At 41.6% G+C, this 26,034-nt stretch overlaps 1 protein-coding gene across 1 annotated transcript in view; it reads right to left on the reverse strand.

Moving 5' to 3' along the window:
- The window catches only part of LOC124279913 (AP-4 complex subunit epsilon-1-like), a 35,362-nt gene that overhangs the window by 6,238 nt on the left and 3,090 nt on the right, over positions 1 to 26,034 (reverse strand). Inside the window, exon 2 of the mRNA XM_046715794.1 lies at positions 1,059 to 1,130. Coding sequence (XP_046571750.1) covers positions 1,059 to 1,130 — 72 coding nt within the window. The remainder of the gene's footprint in view (positions 1 to 1,058; positions 1,131 to 26,034) is intronic.

Here is a 26,034-nt window from a genome sequence, read left to right on the forward strand (position 1 = left end):
GTATCTGTACTCGAAACATCACTGTAAGTATCTATACTATGAAACATCGCTATAAGTATCTATACTGAAACATCGCTGTAAGTATCTATACTGAAACATCGCCATAAGTATCTATATACTGAAACATCGCTTTATAAGTATCTGTAACTGAAACATCACTGTAAGTATCTATACTGAAACATCGCTTATAAGTATCTATATCTGAAACATCGCTGTAAGTATCTATACTGAAACATCGCCATAAGTATCTATACTGAAACATCGCTTATAAGTATCTATACCTGAAACATCGCTTATAAGGATCTATACTGAAACATCACTCGTAAGTATCTATAATTGAAACATCGCTATAAGTATCTATACTCACTGAAACAACGCTTATGAGTATCTATACTGAAACATCGCTATAAGTATCTATACTGAAACATCGCTATATAAGGATCTATACTGAAACATCGCTATAAGTATCTATACTGAAACATCGCTGTAAGTATCTATACTGAAACATCGCTATAAGTATCTATACTGAAACATCGCTGTAAGTATCTATACTGAAACATCGCTACAAGTATCTATACTGAAACATCGCTACAAGTATCTATACTCAAACATTGCTATAATGATCTATACTCGAAACATCGCTATAAGTATCTATACTGAAACATCGCTGTAAGTATCTATACTGAAACATCGCTACAAGTATCTATACTGAAACATCGCTACAAGTATCTATACTGAAACATTGCTATAAGTATCTATACTGAAACATCGCTATAAGTATCTATACTGAAACATTGCTATTGTACAGTAAAGAAGCTGATCATCCATAAAGACTTGTCATTCCTATTGCTTGCATCTTCTAGAATGGGTTAGGGTTAGGGTTAGGGTTAGGGTTAGGTTAGGTTAGGGTTAGGGTTAGGGTTAACCCATCTTCTAGAATGCCTCTCAAACAGTATAAAAGCATGTTCATCCTTTTTCATTCAACAGAAATACGAACTTTTGTGATGTGAGAAGACATAATAATGTGAATACAGGAATGTATAAATTAACTGACTCACAATAGACTGGTTCGGCTGAGAGAATCGCTGCTGCAGGAAGGACAACTCTTTCTTGATGATCAGTTCTTCATCCTGTAGAGTGAAACAATCATTATGATCATGACATTTACACGAAGGAGGAAGGATTCATAGCACAAGTATAGGGGCCTGTAGAGTGGAAACAAATCATTGATGATCATGACATTTACACGAAGGAGGAAGGATTCATAGCACAAGTATAGGGTCTGTAGAGTGAAACAATCATTATGATCATGACATTTACACGAAGGAGGAAGGATTCATAGCACAAGTATAGGGTCTGTAGAGTGAAACAATCATTATGATCATGACATTTACACGAAGGAGGAAGGATTCATAGCACAAGTATAGGGCCTGTAGAGTGAAACAATCATTATGATCATGACATTTACACGAAGGAGGAAGGATTCATAGCACAAGTATAGGGGCCTGTAGAGTGAAACAATCATTATGATCATGACATTTACACGAAGGAGGAAGGATTCAAAGCACAAGTATAGGGGCCTGTAGAGTGAAACAATCATTATGATCATGACATTTACACGGAAGGAGGAAGGATTCATAGCACAAGTATAGGGGCCTGTAGAGTGAAACAATCATTATGATCATGACATTTACACGAAGGAGGAAGGATTCATAGCACAAGTATAGGGTCTGTAGAGTGAAACAATCATTATGATCATGACATTTACATAACGAAGGAGGAAGGATTCAAAGCACAAGAGTATAGGGGCCTGTAGAGTGAAACAATCATTATGATCATGACATTTACACGAAGGAGGAAGGATTCATAGCACAAGTATAGGGTCTGTAGAGTGAAACAATCATTATGATCATGACATTTTACACGAAGGAGGAAGGATTCATAGCACAAGTATAGGGGCCTGTAGAGTGAAACAATCATTAATGATCATGACATTTACACGAAGGAGGAAGGATTCATAGCACAAGTATAGGGGCCTGTAGAGTGAAACAATCATTATGATCATGACATTTACACGATGGAGGAAGAATTCATAGCACAAGTATAGGGTCTGTAGAGTGAAACAATCATTATGATCATGACATTTACACGGAAGGAGGAAGGATTCATAGCACAAGTATAGGGGCCTGTAGAGTGAAACAATCATTATGATCATGACATTTACACGGAAGGAGGAAGGATTCATAGCACAAGTATAGGGGCCTGTAGAGGAGACAATCATTATGATCATGACATTTACACGGAAGGAGGAAGGATTCATAGCACAAGTATAGGGGCCTGTAGAGTGAAACAATCATTATGATCATGACATTTACACGAAGGAGGAAGGATTCATAGCACAAGTATAGGGGGCTGTAGAGTGAAACAACTCATTATGATCATGACATTTACACGAAGGAGGAAGGATTCATAGCACAAGTATAGGGGCCTGTAGAGTGAAACAATCATTATGATCATGACATTTACACGATGGAGGAAGGATTCATAGCAGTAAGTATAGGGGCCTGTAGAGTGAAACAATCATTATGATCATGACATTTACACGAAGGAGGAAGGATTCATAGCACAAGTATAGGGTCTGTAGAGTGAAACAATCATTATGATCATGACATTTACACGAAGGAGGAAGGATTCATAGCACAAGTATAGGGGCCTGTAGAGTGAAACAATCATTATGATCATGACATTTACACGAAGGAGGAAGGATTCATAGCACAAGTATAGGGGCCTGTAGAGTGAAACAATCATTATGATCATGACATTTACACGATGGAGGAAGGATTCATAGCACAAGTATAGGGGCCTGTAGAGGAAACAATCATTATGATCATGACATTTACACGAAGGAGGAAGGATTCATAGCACAAGTATAGGGTCTGTAGAGTGAAACAATCATTATGATCATGACATTTACACGGAAGGAGGAAGGATTCATAGCACAAGTATAGGGGCCTGTAGAGTGAAACAATCATTATGATCATGACATTTACACGATGGAGGAAGGATTCATAGCACAAGTAAGGGGCCTGTAGAGTGAAAACAATCATTATGATCATGACATTTACACGAAGGAGGAAGGATTCATAGCACAAGTATAGGGTCTGTAGAGTGAAACAATCATTATGATCATGACATTTACAACGAAGGAGGAAGGATTCATAGCACAAGTATAGGGTCTGTAGAGTGAAACAATCATTATGATCATGACATTTACACGAAGGAGGAAGGATTCATAGCACAAGTATAGGGGCCTGTAGAGTGAAACAATCATTATGATCATGACATTTACATGAAGGAGGAAGGATTCATAGCACAAGTATAGGGTCTGTAGAGAGGAAACAATCATTATGATCATGACATTTACACGATGGAGGAAGGATTCATAGCACAAGTATAGGGGCCTGTAGAGTGAAACAATCATTATGATCATGACATTTACACGATGGAGGAAGGATTCATAGCACAAGTATAGGGGCCTGTAGAGTGAAACAATCATTATGATCATGACATTTACACGAAGGAGGAAGGATTCATAGCACAAGTATAGGGGCCTGTAGAGTGAAACAATCATTATGATCATGACATTTTACACGATGGAGGAAGGATTCATAGCACAAGTATAGGGGCCTGTAGAGTGAAACAATCATTATGATCATGACATTTACACGAAGGAGGAAGGATTCATAGCACAAGTATAGGGGCCTGTAGAGTGAAACAATCATTATGATCATGACATTTACACGATGGAGGAAGGATTCATAGCACAAGTATAGGGGCCTGTAGAGTGAGACAATCATTATGATCATGACATTTACACGAAGGAGGAAGGATTCATAGCACAAGTATAGGGTCTGTAGAGTGAAACAATCATTATGATCATGACATTTACACGAAGGAGGAAGGATTCATAGCACAAGTATAGGGGCCTGTAGAGTGAAACAATCATTATGATCATGACATTTACACGAAGGAGGAAGGATTCATAGCACAAGTATAGGGGCCTGTAGAGTGAAACAATCATTATGATCATGACATTTTACACGAAGGAGGAAGGATTCATAGCACAAGTATAGGGGCCTGTAGAGTGAAACAATCATTATGATCATGACATTTACACGAAGGAGGAAGGATTCATAGCACAACTATAGGGGCCTGTAGAGTGAAACAATCATTATGATCATGACATTTACACGAAGGAGGAAGGATTCATAGCACAAGTATAGGGGTCTGTAGAGTGAAACAATCATTATTATCATGACATTTACACGAAGGAGGAAGGATTCATAGCACAAGTATAGGGTCTGTAGAGTGAAACAATCATTATGATCATGACATTTACACGAAGGAGGAAGGATTCATAGCACAAGTATAGGGGCCTGTAGAGTGAAACAATCATTATGATCATGACATTTACACGAAGGAGGAAGGATTCATAGCACAAGTATAGGGTCTGTAGAGTGAAACAATCATTATGATCATGACATTTACACGAAGGAGGAAGGATTCATAGCACAAGTATAGGGGCCTGTAGAGTGAAACAATTTTTTTAAATATCAACAAGAAACTATTTGCTTTTGTGTAACCTGTACATGTTATTGCTTGGCTCAAACTTTGGCCTCTTTCATATTGATGGCCACCTGCTTGAAGGAGACACAGACAACTCAATCAGAGGTGTGATTGATCTGGGTGATTGACAATGTCGTATTGCGGTTTACCGGTATACCAGTAATACCGTGCAGCCCTAGTAACGCCATCAAAAAAAGTCACTAACAGGGTCTTAACATCTGTTTATATCATGTATAAAATGTTAAGACCCTGTTAGTAACTGTAAATAATTGTAATGTTACAAAATGCCATGTAAAAATGACTGGTTCGTTAAAGTGAAGCCCTTGTCTCTTTCCATTCACAACATAGCCCCAATCAAATGTGTTAAGTTTTTGTTCAGCCCGATTTGGCCTGGGCTCTCAAAAACAACTTAAACCTCACAGATGTATCCAGAATTGTTTCCAAATTCATACTCATTGTTTAGTAATATATCTACCGAATTATCACTGCATAGATAGAGTCTCAAAGCGTAGTATTTGAATCAAACACGTTACTCAACGTGAAGCCCTCTTTTCTTACTTCTCAACAAAGACAGTGGATCACAAGTGTTCGGTCCAGCTTAGCCTGGGCTCTCAAAAGCACCTTAAACCTCACACTTGTATCCTGATTTGTGTTGAAATCCATAGACTGGTATTATATCTACCTAAATACCTCTTTATAGAGTCTCAAAGTGTAGTATTTGAAGCAAACATATTGCTCAAAGTGAAGCCCAGTGTTCTGAGTCTGGAACTGCGTGGGCTAATGAAATTAATACACCTGTTATTTACACCTGTATCCAGCTTGCTTAATTGCCCCTTTTTTGAATTGCCATCAACTAGGTGTTGTGTTTCAATCAACATACCCCAATGCGGCAAAGTCAGAAGCCTTCGGTGTTGTTGAACAGTCCATCATTTCTTTAGAACGATTTTTAAGGATGGGTATGTAATCACTCACAAAATTAAAAATGCTAAAATGAGACATGTTTACTGAATGACCATATGGTGTGACATGTTAAGGTTATATGATCTGAGCATACGAAAGTATGAAAACAAATCCACGGCCATAACATTGGGTTGTCCAGCTCAGGATCAGGAGCTTTGTTTGGTTGAGACTGGTCATGTCCTCCTGTATTTAAACAAGCTCTGTTTGGTTGAGACCGGTCATGTCCTGCTGTATTTAAACAAGCACTCTTTGGTTGAGACCGGTCATGTCCTCCAGTATTTAAACAAGCTCTGTTTGGTTGAGACCGGTCATGTCCTCCTGTATTTAAACAAGCACTGTTTGGTTGAGACCGGTCATGTCCCTCCTGTATTTAAACAAGCACTGTTTGGTTGAGACCAGTCATGTCCTCCTGTATTTAAACAAGCACTGTTTGGTTGAGACCGGTCATGTCCCTCCTGTATTTAAACAAGCACTGTTTGGTTGAGACCGGTCATGTCCTCCTGTATTTAAACAAGCACTGTTTGGTTGAGACCGGTCATGTCCTCCTGTATTTAAACAAGCACTGTTTGGTTGAGACCGGTCATGTCCCTCCTGTATTTAAACAAGCACTGTTTGGTTGAGACCGGTCATGTCCCTCCTGTATTTAAACAAGCACTGTTTGGTTGAGACCGGTCATGTCCCTCCTGTATTTAAACAAGCACTGTTTGGTTGAGACCGGTCATGTCCTGCTGTATTTAAACAAGCACTGTTTGGTTGAGACCGGTCATGTCCCTCCTGTATTTAAACAAGCACTGTTTGGTTGAGACCGGTCATGTCCTCCTGTATTTAAACAAGCACTGTTTGGTTGAGACCGGTCATGTCCCTCCTGTATTTAAACAAGCACTGTTTGGTTGAGACCGGTCATGTCCCTCCTGTATTTAAACAAGCACTGTTTGGTTGAGACCGGTCATGTCCTCCTGTATTTAAACAAGCACTGTTTGGTTGAGACCGGGTCATGTCCCTCCTGTATTTAAACAAGCACTGTTTGGTTGAGACCTGGTCATGTCCCTCCTGTATTTAAACAAGCACTGTTTGGTTGAGACTGGTCATGTCCTCCTGTATTTAAACAAGCACTGTTTGGTTGAGACCGGGTCATGTCCCTCCTGTATTTAAACAAGCACTGTTTGGTTGAGACCGTCATGTCCCTCCTGTATTTAAACAAGCTTTGTTTGGTTGAGACCGGTCATGTCCCTCCTGTATTTAAACAAGCACTGTTTGGTTGAGACCGGTCATGTCCCTCCTGTATTTAAACAAGCACTGTTTGGTTGAGACCGGTCATGTCCTCCTGTATTTAAACAAGCACTGTTTGGTTGAGACCGGTCATGTCCCTCCTGTATTTAAACAAGCACTGTTTGGTTGAGACCAGTCATGTCCCTCCTGTATTTAAACAAGCACTGTTTGGTTGAGACCGGTCATGTCCCTCCTGTATTTAAACAAGCACTGTTTGGTTGAGACCGGTCATGTCCTCCTGTATTTAAACAAGCACTGTTTGGTTGAGACCGGTCATGTCCTCCTGTATTTAAACAAGCACTGTTTGGTTGAGACCGGTCATGTCCCTCCTGTATTTAAACAAGCACTGTTTGGTTGAGACCGGTCATTTCCTCCTGTATTTAAACAAGCACTGTTTGGTTGAGACCGGTCATGTCCCTCCTGTATTTAAACAAGCACTGTTTGGTTGAGACCGGTCATGTCCCTCCTGTATTTAAACAAGCACTGTTTGGTTGAGACCCGGTTCATGTCCCTCCTCCTGTATTTAAACAAGCACTGTTTGGTTGAGACCGGTCATGTCCCTCATGTATTTAAACAAGCACTGTTTGGTTGAGACCGGTCATGTCCCTCCTGTTTTTAAACAAGCACTGTTTGGTTGAGACCGTCATGTCCCTCCTGTATTTAAACAAGCACTGTTTGGTTGAGAGACCGGTCATGTCCCTCCTGTATTTAAACAAGCACTGTTTGGTTGAGACCGGTCATGTCCCTCCTGTATTTAAACAAGCACTGTTTGGTTGAGACCGGTCATGTCCCTCCTGTATTTAAACAAGCACTGTTTGGTTGAGACCGGTCATGTCCTCCTGTATTTAAACAAGCACTGTTTGGTTGAGACCCGTCATGTCCCTCCTGTATTTAAACAAGCACTGTTTGGTTGAGACCGGTCATGTCCCTCCTGTATTTAAACAAGCACTGTTTGGTTGAGACCGGTCATGTCCCTCCTGTATTTAAACAAGCACTGTTTGGTTGAGACCGGTCATGTCCTCCTGTATTTAAACAAGCACTGTTTGGTTGAGACCGGTCATGTCCCTCCTGTATTTAAACAAGCACTGTCTGGTTGACACCGGTCATGTCCCTCCTGTATTTAAACAAGCACTGTTTGGTTGAGACCGGTCATGTCCCTCCTGTATTTAACCCCCTTGATGCCGAGCCTTTTTTTCAGGAGCACATTTTCATACGGTTTGAAAAGTGAACGTTGTGAGAATTAGACCTTGCTAAATTTTTGTTATGCATTAAAAAACAGTAAATTTCTCCGCTTTTTAATCGTGCACTGATAAAAGCACTGTGCTACGAATTTTTAATGTGGCATCTTTACGGAAAGTGTGAGCGAAGAAAATACAGCCTGATATCTGAACGACATAAGTGTATATGAATTGGATTTATGTGCTTATGCATAACATTATACGCTCAACATTAAAAATGACTCGCAATAAATGTCAAAAATGGATTTTCTTTTACGACCTCAAACGACGACAGAGAGGTCATACACGTATAATGATAAGGGGGCATAACTCCGTTATGTTTAACACTAGGTCAATGTAACTCAGATCACATGGAGAGTATTTGTTGTGGATACGGACGCTATATTTTCGTTATTTTTTGTTTCCGGTGAACCAAACTATTCCAATTCAAAGTTCCCCAATGTGAGCAGATATGCTTTGGTAGTTTCACAATTTATAAGAATAGATGACAACGTACTACATGTGAAAGCACGTAATAGCGATTTGGATGGCCCTATCCGATATATAAATGTAATTTTCTGAATATAATTGATATTTTATACTTATCCTGACTCATGCTATTTGCTTGTCTTCTTCTTCTTGCGAACACAGTGGAACACTTGTATCTCCCAATTGAAGTTCCCTTCAATGTAAAATCACTAATTAGTACTCCCGAGTTATCTGTCCCCTCAAAAGCGCGTGAACGAGGGCGCCACCTCCTGCCATGTGCCTCACTCTCTCCTCATATAGTGAGCCCAACACTTGAATTTTCAGGGAAATCCAAAGTGTTATGTGGGGAGGATGGGAGGGCTTACCTCATGAGTCAGAGTAAGTATAAAAATGAAATTTTTAGAGTAAAATTAATATTTTATACTTATCCTGACTCATGCTTATTTGCTTGTCTTCTTCTTCTGGCGAACCTAGTGGAACACGTATATCTCCCAATTGAAGTTCCCTTCAATAAAAGAAATCACTCATTAGTACTCACCACGAGTTACCTCCCTTTCCCCAAGCGCGGGAACGAGGGCGCCACCCAAGCCCATGTGCTCCACTCTCTCCTTTTTTGTATTGAGCCCAACACTTTATTTTTCTCGAGAAATCCAAAGTGCTAAGTGGGGGAGGACGGGAGGGGCTTACCTCATGAGTCAGGATAAGTATAAAATATTAATTTTACTCTAAAAATTTCATATTTTTCTTATCCTGACTCATGCTTATTTGTTTGTAGTAGAATCCTCTACGGATAGGTGGTGGGATTATATATACTTTGGATTTTACTAATTAGTGATTTGAACTGAGATAATTGTAATAACCCTATGGGAACTTCATGAAGGCACTGAACTGAATTCCTGCTGTATATTAACAGCTGCCTCTTAAGAAGGTTATTACAATTTACTGAATATAATAAAAGTATATAGAACATTAATTAAAGCTAAAGCTATTAATGTGAAGTATAAACTGTAGATAGTTTATAAGTATACTTTTATAAGAACCAAAGTAATAAGCTTACAATATGTATATATATAAGCTATAACATAATTGTGCTTAAGGTATAAAGATAACTTAAGCTGTATAATAGTAACCAACTACTGAGAGTTTGTTAACTAATACATGTTATGAAATGAACATATGACTGAGCTTTAAAGATAGAACTTAAGCTGAACATATATATAATAGTAGAACTCGTAAGAGTTGTAGGTATATGTGTATAATGATATAAAATCATAGTACTGAGCTTAAGATAAAATTTTAACTTAAGCAAATATATATAGATAGCACGTAGCTATTAGTACTGTTATCAGATAAGTATAAAATCATCAAGATAGACTTATCTTCTCTGTGGAACTGTCAACTGTTGAGCCGAGGGACCATGGGACGGAAATGGTGGATACCTGAGGCGTCCTTGGTGGTGATATCTCTCAGATAATGGTTGGCAAACACCATATCGGATCTCCAAAAACATCCCTCCATAATGGTATTTAATGAACAATTTCCATGTAAAGCTAAAAAGTAGAAGCTAGTGCTCTAATTTCGTGGGGATTAGCAGCACTTGGAGGGTCCAGTCCAGCTGCCTTGTAGGCTCTTAGTATGACAGTTAGGATCCAGATAGAAATAGTAGTGCTTGACACTTCTGTCTGTGAAGTGGTAGATATAGGGATAAACAATCTTTTGAATTTCCCTCTACTTTGCTTGGATCTTTGGAGATATATTTTCAGTGCACGTACTGGGCAAAGTGATAAGTCCATCATTATCATGTGGTCCAAGAATGGATGAGAGAGCTGGGACATGGAACAACCTGTCTGGTTGACCTGGTAGTTGATTTTTTTAATAAAATCCCACCGAGAAGTCCCAGATGAGCTGTATGTTATGAATATCATCAACCCGTGTTCTCTCGTAATCCAAAGCGTGAATTTCAGACATCCTGGCTGCAGTGGCTAACGCTAGCAGGAATAAGGTTTTGTGGGTCAATGATTCAAATGGCGAGATAACAATGGCTCGTAAGCCTCACTTGTGAGGTGTTGAAGTACAACATTCAGATCCCAGGCTGGGCTTGAAACTTGCATTTCTGAAGTTCCTGTCGAAAGGCACGTAATAAAGGCGAAAGTAACTCTGGTGTTTTAGTCAACTTGGCCGCCGTCCTCATAGTAATGACTGAACTTATGGCTGCAAGATAAGTGGATAGTGTAGATCCTTTCAGATTCTTAGTTTGGTAGGAAACACAAGAATTCTGCCACTTGAGGATGTGTAGCAAATCTGGCTGAAAATCCTTTCTTAGCAGCATAATTGACAAAACTGCTTCCACTTGTCATTGTACAAATTCTGAAGTAGAGAATTACGTAGTGCAAAGCGTGACCCACCGCCGCTCTGGTGGAATAACCTCTCTTATTCAAACATGCTTTGATACAGTCCACACACGTGAAGTTGGTATGCTTCTGGTGTTTTGTGCACTTGTTTGGTGTCTTGGATGTATCAGTAGATTGGAGCGCAGTAGGAGCTGAAGTAGTGGTTTTCCGATTCCTAGTATGAGGTCTGGAAACCCACGTTCTGCAGCTGGCCAGTAAAGCGAGACCAAAAATCAGATCGAGGCTCTTCGTTTGACTGATTTTTAGCAAGACTTGTGGGATCAACGCAGGAGGCGGGAAAGCGTACGCGTTTAGTCCCTCCCACGATATGCTTAGTGCGTCCGTTGCCCAAGCTAGTGGATCTGGCACTGGCGATACGAAAGTTGTCAGTTGATTGTTGAATCGGGTGGCAAATAGGTCTATGAGAGGAGATCCTATTTCCATGATTATCTGATTGAATATCTCTGTGTGGAGCATCCATTCTGTCGGTGACGGCTGGTGCGGCCGAGAGAGAGCGTCTGCTAACACATTTTTTGCTCCTGGAATGTGGCAGGCTTTGATATGAATGTTTAGACTGTCGACTAATTCGAACAGTCTGAAACATCGGGTGAGTAGATTCAGTGATCTTGTTGACCCTTGTTTGTTCACATAAAACGCCACTGTTGAGTTGTCTGTGTGAATCATTAACTGGGCGTTCTGTAACAGGTTGCTCCAGTGACTTATGGCGCTTATGACTGCTTGCATCTCTAGCAGATTTATGTGACATAAGCTCTCTTTGAATGCTCCATAGGCCTGGCGCTGTCCTGCCAGTAAGGTGGGCTCCCAGCCTATTAGTGGCCGTCCACGTAGAGGTGTATATCCGATTCCGGCTCTACTAAGGAGATGCCTCACGCGAGACATTCAATCTCTTGGTCCACCAGAGTAGATGTGGTTTGACATAATCTGGTAGACTGAATGGTAGAGGGTCCTCGAGATGAGCAATGATGAGGACTTGTAATGGACGCCAATTGAAGCCTGCCTCTGAGTGTCAAGTCTTGAGCTGATGTGAGTAGTCCCAGTAGACTCTGCCACTGTCGTAGTGGTAGCGAGGAGAGAGTAGGGCTTGGGAATCAGTTGTTGTATTTTGATCAATCTGTCCTCCGGGACTACCAAACGATTCTGGGCTGTAAGGAATGCGTATACCTAGAAACTGCAGATCTTGCGTGGGCTCTAGGTCCGACTTGAGTAGATTTACTAACCAGCCTAACTGTGTTAGTAGCTTGATTGTAAATTCCAGCTGTAGTCTGAGGCGGCTGTGGATCTGGATCCACCTGTATACCGTCGTCTAGGTAAAATGCACTCCACAGAGCCTTGGCGATGTAGGTATGAGACAATAGGCTTGGTTACTCTTGTGAATACCCAAGGGGCGAAGTGATTCGAAGGGAAGTACTTTCCATTGGTAGTGTATGCCGCCTAGCATAAATCTCAGATATTTCCTTGACCTGGGATGAATCGAATGTGTAGGTATGCATCCTGCAGATCTATACTTACCATGTAATCTAGTGGACCGAATTAGCTGGACGGAGTTGAGGTAAAATGTATCATGCGAAACGTTGGTGGTTTGCATAGAAAATCTCTGTTGAAGGTGCTCATGTTGTAAATGAAGAGGCGATACTCTTTGGAATTCTTTTCGGCACTAGGAAAACTGGGGGAGTAGAAGCCTGGTGTGATGTTTTGCTGCTTTCGAGAACTTCTAAGGCCTGTTTGTTTAGTAGAGACTGAACTGTTTCTCTTAACATCGGTAGTAGTGCCAGCTGAGCGTTGAACCCTGGTGGGTGGAAGTTAACGGTGGCTTGGCCTTGAGTTGTAGAGCGATATCCGTACTGAAGGATGTTGGATACATCACCGGATCTTGAAGTATTCCCCAGTTTTCCCAGTGTAGTTGCAGGCGTCCACCCACTTGAGAAGGTTGTACTGGGACGACTGGGGGTGGAAGACTCCAGTCGTTCGAACCTGACTTTCATCGTTTAAATCCACGGGCACCTCTGGATGATCTGCCTCTAGCTGATCCTCCTCTGAACTTGTTGTATGGGCTGATTGAAAAGAATTCTTGGGATTATTAGCGGCCGCTAATTTCTTATCCAGGGCCTCTGTAGCCCTGAAAACTTAGACTTACCCGAGTACCTCTGTGCTGATTGTTTAAAAGCGTTGGCTAACGTGATCCATAGATTTAATCATGAGAACTTCTCTAGAATCTTTAGATACTTCCTTGGAAACCTTGTTAATGTTGCCACCAAACAGTAGCGTGAAGACCATGGAGCTGTGTAACGAGAGGCTCTGTGAATTGTTTATTCCAAGAGCAGGAGGCTAGTAACCCTTGCAGACGTGTCATGGTAGTGATTTCAGTAAGAGCTGAAAGATGGTCTGTAAGGAATTGTTGATCTTTTTTTCTGCATAAGTAGTGCTGAGTAAATCATCCTACTCTCCTCATCCGTAGAGAGTTCTTGAACTTGGTGATGAGAGTTTCGTTAATAGTCCTAGACCTATTAAGTCCGAAAAACATCCTCCTGGAAATGGTATCTAACTGGGCCATCTTGCGATCATCAATCCTATAAGTTCTGGACTTGGAATCACTGATAAGTTGAAAGTTCTCATCAATCTCCTGAGTCTTGAAAAAGGGCTCCATATTATGTCCATAAAAATTCTTGGCATTGAAGAATGGTAAATGGGTAGGTAGGTTTTTAGTAGATTTGGCGTAAGTAGTATCCAGATTAGCAGGAACGGCTGCGATAGGATCCATAGGAGGCACGGTGATATGATCTACATCATCATCTTTCATGAGGTAAGTTTGGGCTGTATCCTCGTTCTTAGAGGGAGAGGCCAGTTGTAATTCGTTTACCATCCAATATCTTATCTCAGCTTCTGAGAAAACAATACCATCATCCTCCTCTGATGGATGGTTGTATGTCGGAGTCCTAGATCTGTAAGAAGATCTATGTGAGGACTGAGGAGAACGGACTGAAGAGTGGCTAGTGTATGTAGACCTTGAGAAGACATCCTTGGCCGGAGACTGTGATCTCACGTGAGCGGTGATGGCCGCAGACGTTAATGGACTTCTCGAAGCGTTGAGGGCTACTGCCGAACGTCTTCTAGGCGATGTAGAACCACTTAGCCTTAGCGTCCCTACGCGAATGTATGGATTCAGTGTCCGATCTGACATATGCGCTTGCTTCGCCCGGGCGCCCGCCGTGCATGACAAGGTGCTGCTGCTCCGGCTAAGCGCTCCTTCTCCGCTGAAGCCTCTTGCAATAGGTGCGGCTCTAGCTCCTTCGCGGAGGCGGCCTGGGATACCTTATGCAAAGAGCTCACTCCAGGCAGGGTTGCCCTTCATGAGGCGCAGCGTCTATGGGCTCAGAGGCCCTACGCTGCGAAGGCGGGCTCTGAGGCCCTGTATGACTTGATATGGGGTGGGCTCTGAGGCCCTGTGGGCCTGAGGCCTCTGTAAGCAGTAAGCGGTCTTCCATCACCCTCATTATCTGGTTGATCAAGTCGTCTGGAAGCGGTCTGCGTTGAAGAGGATGTCTCTCTGCAGAGGTGGACGGGACCCTCAGATAAAATTTCTGGTGATAGAGTTGGCATCTCCTGTTGTGTGTTCATCTGCTGAGGTGACAGTCGCAGAAAGCGGGCCGTTTCTTGTGACGAACTTCTGGAATGATAATAGGCATATCATCATCATATAATGCTAATTCTGTAACTGGTAAGATATCAGAGGCAAAATTATTAGATTTTGTTGACTTCCCTTTAGATGAAGGTGTAGATCTTGGTGTACGCAAAGTACGAGATGATATGGATGGTTTCCTCGACTTGGACTGAGAAGACGGCAGCTCTTGAGATGCAGGTCGCTTCTTGGACATAGCGGACTCGTCCCCGCTTATTATCCGCGAGGGAAACTCAGGCATGCCACCAGCCGGTGGCGTGTCCTCAGTCAACAGTTGACATGAAACATTAATATGCGATCTATTAGCCATGTTTGAATTCTGTTTACGTGATTTATCTGCCTTCCGTCTGTAAACGGAACATAAATATTTGTCAAAGGCAGAGATAGGTAAATTGATACAAAATTTACTTGAGAATCAAAGGAACATGGAGTAATGCAACTAGGGCATTTTAAATGTGGATCGGTATCAGAATAACGTGAAGTTTACATTCTGTGCAAATTTTCATTAATGTAGCCTACTGAACAAACCACGACGAGATAATCGTGAATAAAACAGCAGAAACACAATTAATAATCAATGCAAATTGAATAATTATACTAGTACTACCTCTATACTAACGTATAAGAGGAACTTAACTAAATATAATTAAGGATATAGTGTGTTGGGAGACACAGGTGCTCTCACGTCCAGCTCACTGGGCGAAGAAGGAGAGAGTGAAGCACATGGGCTTGGGTGGCGGCCTCGTTCCCGCGCTTGGGGAAAGGGAGGTAACTCGTGGTGAGTACTAATGAGTGATTTCTTTTATTGAAGGGAACTTCAATTGGGAGATATCAGTGTTCCACTAGGTTCGCCAGAAGAAGAAGACAAGCAAATAAGCATGAGTCAGGATAAGAAAAAATTATCAATTTTATTCAGAAAATTACATATTTTTCCTTATCCTGACTCATGCTATTTGCTTGTAGAATCCGACGGAAACGGAGGTGGGAATACAGAATACTTTGGATTTAGATAATTAGTGATTTGTACTGTAATGACTGTAATAACCCTTATGGGAACTTCATAAAGGCACTGAATTGATGAATTCCTGCTGCTAACTTATCAGCTGCCATATATGGGTTATTACAATATAAATATTATGATAAAAGTATATACAACATGAATACAATGCTTAAGACTAATAGACTTAAGCTTGTTAATATGATAGCATAAACTCCTTAGAGTTTGTTAGCTAATATACTTTTATGATATAAACATAGTACTGAGCTTAAGATATGAATAAACTTAAGCTACATATATAATAGCAAAAACTCCGTAGAGTTTGTTAGCTAATATACTTTTATGATATAACCATAGTACTGAACTTAAGATATGATTAAACTTAAGCTAAATGTATAATAGCAAAAACTCCTTAGAGTTTGTTAGCTAATATACTTTTATGATATAAACATAGTACTGAGCTTAAGATATGAATAAACTTAAGCTACATATATAATAGCAAAAACTCCGTAGAGTTTGTTAGATAATATATTTTTATGATATGAGTATAGTACTGTGCTTAAGATATAATTAACTTAAGCTACATATATAATAGCAAAAACTCCGTAGAGTTTGTTAGCTAATACATTTATAATGTTACCATAATACTGAGCTTAAGATATGATTAAACTTAAGCTAAATATATAATAGCAAACTCTGTAGAGTTGTTAGCTAATATATTGTATGATATAACAACCATAGTACTGAGCTTAAGATAATAAAAGAACTTAAGCAAAATATATATAGCATGTAGCTATTTAGTACTGTTATAAGAAAAGTAGAAATCTGTAAGATTGACTTATCTTCTCTGAGGAACTGTCAACTGCTGTGCGAGGACCATGGGACCGAAATGGTGGATACCTGAGACGTCCTCGGTGGTGATATCTCTCAGATAGTGGTTGGCAAACACCATATCGGATCTCCAGAAACAACCCTCCATTATGGTATTCAAAGAGCAGTTGCCGTGTAGAGCAAGTGTAGATGCTAGAGCTCTTATATCATGAGGATTAGAAGCTCTTGGAGGGTCGAGTCCTGCAGTCCTGTAGGCACGTAGTATCACAGTTCTGATCCAAATGGAGATAGTAGTACGTGAGACTTCAGTCTGCGTAGCTGTTGATAGAGGAAAAATAATCTCTTGAATTTTGCCCTCCTCTGTTTGGATCGGTGGAGATATATTTTCAGTGCTCTTACTGGGCATAGTGATAGATCCATCGTATCATGAGGTCCAAGTATATCATCAAAGCGTGATCTCTCGTAATCCAATGCGTGAATCTCTGACATCCTGGCAGCCGTAGCTAGAGATAACAGGAACGAGGTTATCTGAGTCAGAGATTCAACGATGTAGATTCTAACGGTTCATAAGCCTCACTTGTGAGGTGTTGGAGCACTATATTCAGATCCCAAGCTGGAGCGTGAAACTTCCGTTTTTAATCCTCCAATCGGAATGCTCGTAGCAAGGCGAGTAACTCTGGGGTTTGATTAACTTGACGCCCGTTCTCATAGTTATGACAGAGCTTATTGCTGCAAGATAGGTGGACAAAGTTGAGCCTTTTAGATTCTTAGTCTGACGTAGATAACATAAGTAGACAGCCACTTGAGGATGAGTAGCATATCTAGCTTGCGGCATAATTGACAAAACTGTGCCATTTGTCATCGTATAAGTTGCGAGTTGAGTTACGCAGACACGCTTGATACAATCCATACGTGAAGTTGGAATATTTCTGGCTTTCCGTGCGCTTGTTTGGTGTGCGGATGTATTAATAGATTCGAGCACTCTGGAACATGTAGTATTGGTTGTCCGATTCCTTGAATAAGAGTTGGAAACCACATTCTCGCTGGTCAGTAGGGCGCGACCAAATTCAGATGGAGGCTCTGCGTTTGACTGATTTTGAGTAAGACTTGTGGGATTAACGCTGGTGGCGGAAAAGCGTACGCGTTGAATCCTTCCCATGATATGCTTAGTGCGTCCGTTGCCCATGCTTGTGGGTCTGGAACTGGTGATACGAATGTTGTCAGTTGTTTGTTGAATCGAGTGGCAAATAGGTCTATTAATGGAGTTCCTATTTCCTTGATAATTTGAGTGAATATCTCTGTATGGAGCATCCATTCTGTCGGCGATGGTAGGTGTGGCCGAGAGAGAGCGTCTGCTATTACATTCTTTGCTCCTGGAATGTGACATGCTCTGACAAGTATGTTGAGATTGTCGATTAAATCGAACAATTGAAAACATAAAGTCAATAGGTTCGGGGACCTGGTTGAGCTTAGTTTGTTCACATAAAACGCCACTGTTGAATTGTCTGTGTGAATCATCAACTGAGCATTCTGTAGTAAGTTGCTCCAGTGCATTATGGTGTTTATCACTGCTTGCATCTCTAGCAAATTTATGTGTAATTTGCTCTCTTGATTGCTCCATAGCCCTGATGCCGTCCTGTTGGCGAGATGGGCTCCCCAACCTTGTAGTGACACGTCTACGTAGAGATGTGTTTTCGATTCCGGCTCTATTAAAGAGACGCCTACGCAAACATTCGATCTCTTGGTCCACCATAGTAGGTGAGGTTTGACGTGATCCGGTAAACTGAACAGTAGAGAGTCGTCGATGATGACTTGTAACGGAAGTAATTGTAGTCTGCCTCTGACTGTCATGTCTTGAGCTGAAGTGAGTAACCCCAACAGGCTCTGCCACTGTCGTACTGGTAGCAGAGAGAGTAAGGCTTGTGGGATTGACTGTTGGATCTTGATCCATGGTCCTCCGGTACAATTATACGATTCTGCGCCGTTACAAATCAAATACCTAGAAATTGCAGATCTTGCATAGGTTCTAGGTCCGACTTAAGTAGATTTTCACCATCCTAGTTGTGTTAGTAGCTAGATGATGAAATTGAACTGTAGTCTGAGACGCTGTGGATCTGGATCCACTTGTATCCCGTCGTCGAGGTAAACTCGCTGCGAAGTCCTTGACGATGTAGGTGCACAACCAGGGGTGACTGCCATCGTTGAACTTTATGTAAAAAATCGCCTGACTGCCGTGCCCTCGTCCTTACTTGACAGGGGAGGTCTCTAACCTCATGAAGGCAGCCCAATCATGAAGGTTCAGATTAACTGGACTGTATGGAGGCTTTGCTCGTTCACTGATATGTTGTTGTCACTTGCAACCTATGTCTTGAACTGTGAACTATGATCGACCTCTGCGTAGGGCGTTGTCTATCGCGGTCCAATCAGAACAAGGCATTTTGATTCTGTAGTGTACCCGTGCTGTGATGTCACCGGTGTAGCAGGAAAAGGAACCTTGTATAATTTAGTGCCGTCGTTGATATTAGATCAATCGTCGGTCTTGTCCGTAGCTTCCCAAAGTTACACGAGTGACCACGTGTTTCGAGGGTTAATGGTAAACGCGCGAATCTTTTGGCGCGAATTACCACGCCCTGTAATATTAATGCTGGGTAGGTTATTTTCCTGGCTGCTGTGAATGTAAATTCAGTCTTGAAGATAATGCCGACTTCCTTATATATAGGCTCAATAAAACTTGCAAGTTGTCAGCTTGTAGACTGCATACATCAATGTAGCGTCATAATTGAAGAATTAATGCTGAACTTGTTGTACATATTTCTTCTCAGGAAATCGTTGACGATTATGTGTTTAACTCGCTGTAACAAGGCTGCTGCTCAATTCCGTTATTGAATTGTCTGCAGATCTGCGTAATGGTCAACTTGGTGTGACTGTATGGCGTCTTGCATGTAGATAATCGTATCGTACTCGGGGATTGCATACCTAGCAATATATACGGAAATGGTGATTCCTGTGAAGATCTGCGAAACGTCGTTGATGCCCTTGATGTCGGCCTGGAGATCCTTAATTAGGCTCTTCATCTGTAAAATAGTACTTCGCGTAACTATATAACGTTCTGTTGATAAAATAATACAGCGACGTTCTGCGTTGTAAATAGCCTGTGCGAATGCCTTCGCGAACGCTTGTAGACGGCATGTGGCATACAGTTGATAGACAAGTACTGCGATGTCTCTGCTTCGCTGGATACTTGTGTGTAAATCGGCGAGGGGATCGACGTGGTGAATAACCCGACGAACTGTGCTTGTGGGGTGACCTTTAGTTTCGCTAAGGTCCTAATGAATCCCTCGACAACTATAGGACGAAGATGTCTTGAACGGACTGATGAGTGGCTTCTATAAGGAGACCTTCGTGGAGCTTCCTTGGCATGAAGGCCTTACCCGTGAAGGTAGCGAGTCTGAGTCCGACTCATTAGATAGGAGCTTGCTTCGCGAACGACCTCTGTGTTCTTCAGGGTCTGAGCTCGGTGAAGCACTCCTCCTCCGTGAAGCCTTTCGCGAATGGTGAGGATCTAGGTCCTTCGTGGAGGCGGACTCGGACGTCCTTCGCGAAGGCTTCGATACGGGCTGGGTTGCCCTTCGTGGAGGCGCGTTTGTGGGCTCTGGGGCCCTACGCGAAGTCATAGCGGGCTCTTGGGCCCTACATGACTTTAATGGGTTGGGCTCTGGGGCCCGCGGCTCTGAGGCCTCTGTAAACCATATCGGTCTTCCATCAGCATCATAATCTGGTTGACCAGGTCGTCTGGGACGGTCTGCGCTGATGTTGACGCTGCCCTCTCTATGGTAGCGACGGGACCCTCAGGTAGAATCTCTGCCGTCAGCGTAGGCATCTCTGGCTGCGTGTTGATCTGCGCTGAAGTGACGGTAGCCGATACTGGTCGCTTCTTATGCCGTACATCTGGAATGATAATCGGTATATCGTCATCATATAAACACAATTCTGAAACAGGAAGAATGTCAGATGAAAAGTTTTTTGTAGTCTTCGTAGGATTCACTTTCGACGAAGCTGTAGTCCTAGGGGTGCGGAGCGTACGTTGTGACAACGTAGAAGCTCTCCTGGTCTTAGACTGGGACGACGGGATGTCCTGGGATGCAGGTCGCTTCTTGGACATAGCGGACTGCGTCCCACGCTTTTCCCCCGAAGGTAACTCAAGCGAAACACCAGACGGTAGAGGGTCGTCCGCCAACAGTTGACAGGGTATATCTGACTCTGATCTATGAGCCATGACTGAAGACTGTTTCCGAGATCTATCTGCTGCACGTCTCAAGACGCAATATAATTATTTATCAAAGGTAGAATAATACACAAATTGCAACATGAAACAGTAGAGCATGGCGTAGTACAACTAGGGCATATTAAATGCGGATCGGCAGCAGAGAAACGTAATTTACAAACAGTGCAGATTTTAATTAACGCAATCTACTGAGCAAACACGGCGGACCGTGAATAAAGCAGCAGAAACACGAATAAATATCAATGCATGTTGTATAAGGATACTAGTTACACCTCTATAGAAGATTATAGAGGTAAACAACTAAATATAAATAAAGGATATAGTGTGTAGGGAGACACAGGCGCTCTCACGTCCTGTTCACTGGGCGAAGAAGGAGAGAGTGAGGCACATGGCAGGAGGTGGCGCCCTCGTTCCCGCGCTTTTGAGGGGACAGATAACTCGGGAGTACTAATTAGTGATTTTACATTGAAGGGAACTTCAATTGGGAGATACAAGTGTTCCACTGTGTTCGCAAGAAGAAGAAGACAAGCAAATAGCATGAGTCAGGATAAGGAAAAATGTTAGTTCTTAGATTCCCATATTTTCCTGTTTGTGTAGATGTATTTTGACTAATTTTGCATCGTTATTACCAGAATACTAGCCATATCTTCAAATGTAATGAAATTGCTGAAAATAATACAACATTTTAGTTGACATCATTGCTTGTTTTATGCATTTTGCCACATCGGAAAAAGACGACATTGGTATGCTGATTAGTATATATCTCACCTAATTTCCATTAATTGTGTGAAAGGTCTCGGCTTCTTTGTCAGAATTAACACTCTTTAGACAAAACATAAAATGACTGTTTTTTCCATTTTAAATAGTGTCCTGAATATATCAACAATTAGACAGTTTGACTGTATCTTATCATGCGCAACACGCGCACCTGTTTGGCATCAATTTAACGTAAATGAAAAATAACATTTCACAACACCCGAATATTTCGTTTAGGATAGGAATTTTCTTTATTTAGGATTATGTAGCTATTTCTCTTCATACGTATGCAATGGAAGATGCAAAAAAGATATGTAATATTCTCACCAACACTTACGCTGTATATCCACTTTCCAAATGGCGTCTCGTTGTTGATGCAAGCAGTGATCGTTAAAAAAAGGTAAACAAACACCGGTAATCTTTATTATGTAATATTCTCGTAATGGTGTCTCGTCGTTGATGGAACATACTTACTGGGTACTCTGGTGTCTGTTGGCCGCGACCCATCGAGGGGGGTCGGCCTATCCATGAGAGATATGAATTTGACACTGATTTCGAGGGTCAAGTTTGGGGGTCGGCTTATCCATGGGGTCGGCTTATAGACGGTCATATACGGTAAATCATTTTCATTAAATATTATCAGTTTTACTTATAAGGTTTAATCAAATCGCCGTTCATTAACCTGTTCATGTGAAACTGCAATATTAGTTCAAATGCATTGAATATTGTACATCATAGGAACTAAAGTAATTGCAGTTATGGCTACGTTTGATCTTCTAACACTTGTGTAAAGGTTTAGAATTTGGTGTACTGCACTAAATGTGTCTATTTTTATGTAAATATTATTTAAACAATCAAAAACTTTCAAAGAATAAAATACCGTAAACCCTATATGCAAGTATGATATGATATTGGACAAGGCTAAATGTAGATACTGAGGTCAGTTTCATGAAAAAGTATCTGAACTATCCGCAAAATATACATCATAATACTGACAGTGTAATCGGAAGGATTGGGTGATTGTGTTTACAACCGACCTTCACCTCAAAGAAATTTCTTACAAAATGGCGGCTTTGCTGACAAGGATACACAGGATTTTGCGAGGACCCTTCCATTGATTCAGGGATCGTTTGTACATAAATATGAGATGTAAGTAATCAGAATGATTCTGACTAACTGTGTATTGTTATATGTTTCTATCGTTTTCACTGTAAGTAAGGGAAGAAGCCAAAAATGCTGATAATTACAGTTGTCGTTCTGCGTGATTTTGCGTCAGTCATGGCGTCACGCTGCACGGAAACTTTGACAATTTCTTATGAATTATCAAATCATTGCATTGTATCTATTTATAATTTCCTATTTCTTACTACGATACTCGTTCCATGCATATTCAAAAGGTATTGAGCCATTGCAAGCTATGAATAGACAGATGAATGTTGGAAAATTTCAGAAAATGCTACGCAGTGTAAAATCAGAATTTGTCTTTGTTTACATTTCGAACCAGCGCAGTCTTTCGAGCACAGCGTTCGTTTTCACACCCAGTATCTAAAATGTATGGGGAATTCAGTGATGCATTTTTCGAAGCTGAATATGAAATATACGTGATGTAATAGGCGTCTCAATACCGGCCTTTCGCGAAACGTGATTTTGTAAACACTATCCAATATGGCGGAAAGCGCTCTACGGCGTTCGTGTAAGTGCATTTTCGAAAACATCCCAACAGATTCTAGATTCATCGGCAACGTTTCAGAATTATAATTAGCGATTTCATGCAAAACGGATATCAGTGATCATGAATACGTTATTTTTGAAATTCAGTACTCCCAGGAATTGTCCGGTTTTCACATTTCAAAACATACAGCAAATAACGCTGTGAATCGCGATTTCGTACTGTGTCAAAAATGGCGACATTTTCGATGAAGCCTATTTTGACAGGTCATTTTCAGCACTTGAGCTTTGTCTAAAATAATAGTGGATGGTATCAAGAAACAGGAAATTTCCCGCAGAATTCAAAACTATGAAGTGTATTTGTGTGCGTGGGATATTTTGATGTTTATTGGACTTCAAATTGAGGGTTGAAGGGGAAGGACATATATGTCCCCGTGGCATCCAGGGGGTTAAACAAGCTCTGTTTGGTTGAGACCGGTCATGTCCCTCCTGTATTTAAACAAGCACTGTTTGGTTGAGACCGGTCATGTCCCTCCTGTATCTAAACAAGCACTGTTTGGTTGAGACCGGTCATGTCCCTCCTGTATTTAAACAAGCACTGTTTGGTTGAGACCGGTCATGTCCCTCCTGTATTTAAACAAGCACTGTTTGGTTGAGACCGGTCATGTCCCTCCTGTATTTAAACAAGCACTGTTTGGTTGAGACCGGTCATGTCCCTCCTGTATTTAAACAAGCACTGTTTGGTTGAGACCGGTCATGTTCCTCCTGTATCTAAACAAGCACTGTTTGGTTGAGACCGGTCATGTCCCTCCTGTATTTAAACAAGCACTGTTTGGTTGAGACCGGTCATGTCCCTCCTGTATTTAAACAAGCACTGTTTGGTTGAGACCGGTCATGTCCCTCCTGTATTTAAACAAGCACTGTTTGGTTGAGACCGGTCATGTCCCTCCTGTATTTAAACAAGCACTGTTTGGTTGAGACCGGTCATGTCCCTCCTGTATTTAAACAAGCTCTGTTTGGTTGAGACCCGTCATGTCCCTCCTGTATTTAAACAAGCACTGTTTGGTTGAGACCGGTCATGTCCTCCTGTATTTAAACAAGCTCTGTTTGGTTGAGACCGGTCATGTCCCTCCTGTATTGAAACAAGCACCTCAAAGAGGCATCTTTGGATACCAAGGTATTGAACAACTTCCACCCTATCTCAAATCTGGCATTCCTACCCAAGATTCTTGAGAAGATTGTACTCGAAAGGATACAAGATCATCTCAAAAGACTCCAGTCAGCATACAAATTGAGACACAGTACTGAAACTTAGCCAAACCTGTAGAGGTTTTCAATTCTTTGAAGAGAATCTTCCTTGGGGTACATGTATGCTTTTTCTGCGACTGAAAATGTCCTGTGACAGTTGTAACAATGTTTTAATAAAAATATTGTATAAATAAAAAAGTATTTTTTATTTATTATAATATGTTATTATATTATATAATCTATGGACGTAAACTGAGTAGTATAGTAGTGGGGGAAAAATCCAAGGCAATATAGACTCTGAGATACAAACACACACACTGTGACACAGAAGCACAAACAGACCCAAGTTCTGAAACACAAACGGGGCCAAGCTGGACAATGGTCTTCGAGACCCTGCTAGAAAAGTGTCCCCATCTATTCCTTTCCGACAAAGAGAAAGAAATCAAGAGCAATCGGGACACACATTCTATTAGAGATATCCGATTCATAGACAGTATCTTGAACTATATTTACTGTGCTTTAGCCAATTCGTAGAAAACGGGCAAAATAGTAGATTTTGTTTACATATACCCTAACCAACTTCAACTTGCAGCAGGCAAACTCCGAATCGTTCTCGCCGACTGCCCAGAAACAAAGGACAGACACTACCAATGCACTGACTGCCTCCCTGCTATACCCCAAGTACCTGCCATGTTCGACCAAGACAACTCTACTTGCAAGTGCGGCGCCACAAACCACTGCGTTTGCAGCAAGAAATGCGCTCTCTGTAAAAACAAAGATATAGACTATACACCCCCGAAGCGACTCCCGCTAGAGGTTCCAGAAGAATTCAAGACCCCCGACAATTTGGTAGACAATTGCACATGCGAGAAAAGTTCTTATATCTCCCAGCAGCTAGCTGGGAAAGCAGACCCACCACCTGGACGGAGAAATATTTGCCCCATTGCCAACCTAAAGCGGGCCAAAGTATATGGAAGTGGCAGCATCGCCATTGCAACAAACACAGAAAAGCTACAGATGTTCCGGGAGTGCATCTATGCATGAAAAAGGTTTGCAGTAGGGAAGTACAGTGGGAAGAACTGACAGTTGCTGCTACTATTCCAGTATATGGCTACAAGCTACAAGAAACTATGTGAGACAACAGTGGAATAGAAAAGCTATGGTTGGTTGGTGGGCCATTTCTGAGTAGGCTTGGCAAAGTCCGCTACTCGCCCATTTCGGAAAAGAAAGAGGATCGACATGTAGAATTTGTGTTTCCCAAATGGGAAGCCCTACTACCGCCAGGATGTCCATAGAGCCCGGGCTTCTTTCCGAGGGAAGTATTGAGAGAGGCCATACAGATACCTGAAGGAACATACACCTGTAGAGGGTTCGCCAGAAGGCCACCACCAGGCGGGTATATCTTCTACCTAGAACCCGAGTGAGCCTGGCCAACAGTAGGCCTAGCAAACATTCCTGGGAGTATTGTTGGAAAACTCGTACCGGGCCTCGTACCTGACCTTGGTGGGTATATGTTCTGTACCTTCGGTCAGACAATTTCCAAGGAGGACAGGAAGGCATGCATCGCCCCAACTCTGCTCCAACAGCCCACTACAAAAACA

The sequence above is a fragment of the Haliotis rubra genome, unplaced genomic scaffold (assembly GCF_003918875.1).
Source record: "Haliotis rubra isolate DU_JTF1 unplaced genomic scaffold, ASM391887v1 Scf258, whole genome shotgun sequence".
Classification (NCBI taxonomy): Eukaryota; Metazoa; Mollusca; class Gastropoda; order Lepetellida; family Haliotidae; genus Haliotis; species Haliotis rubra.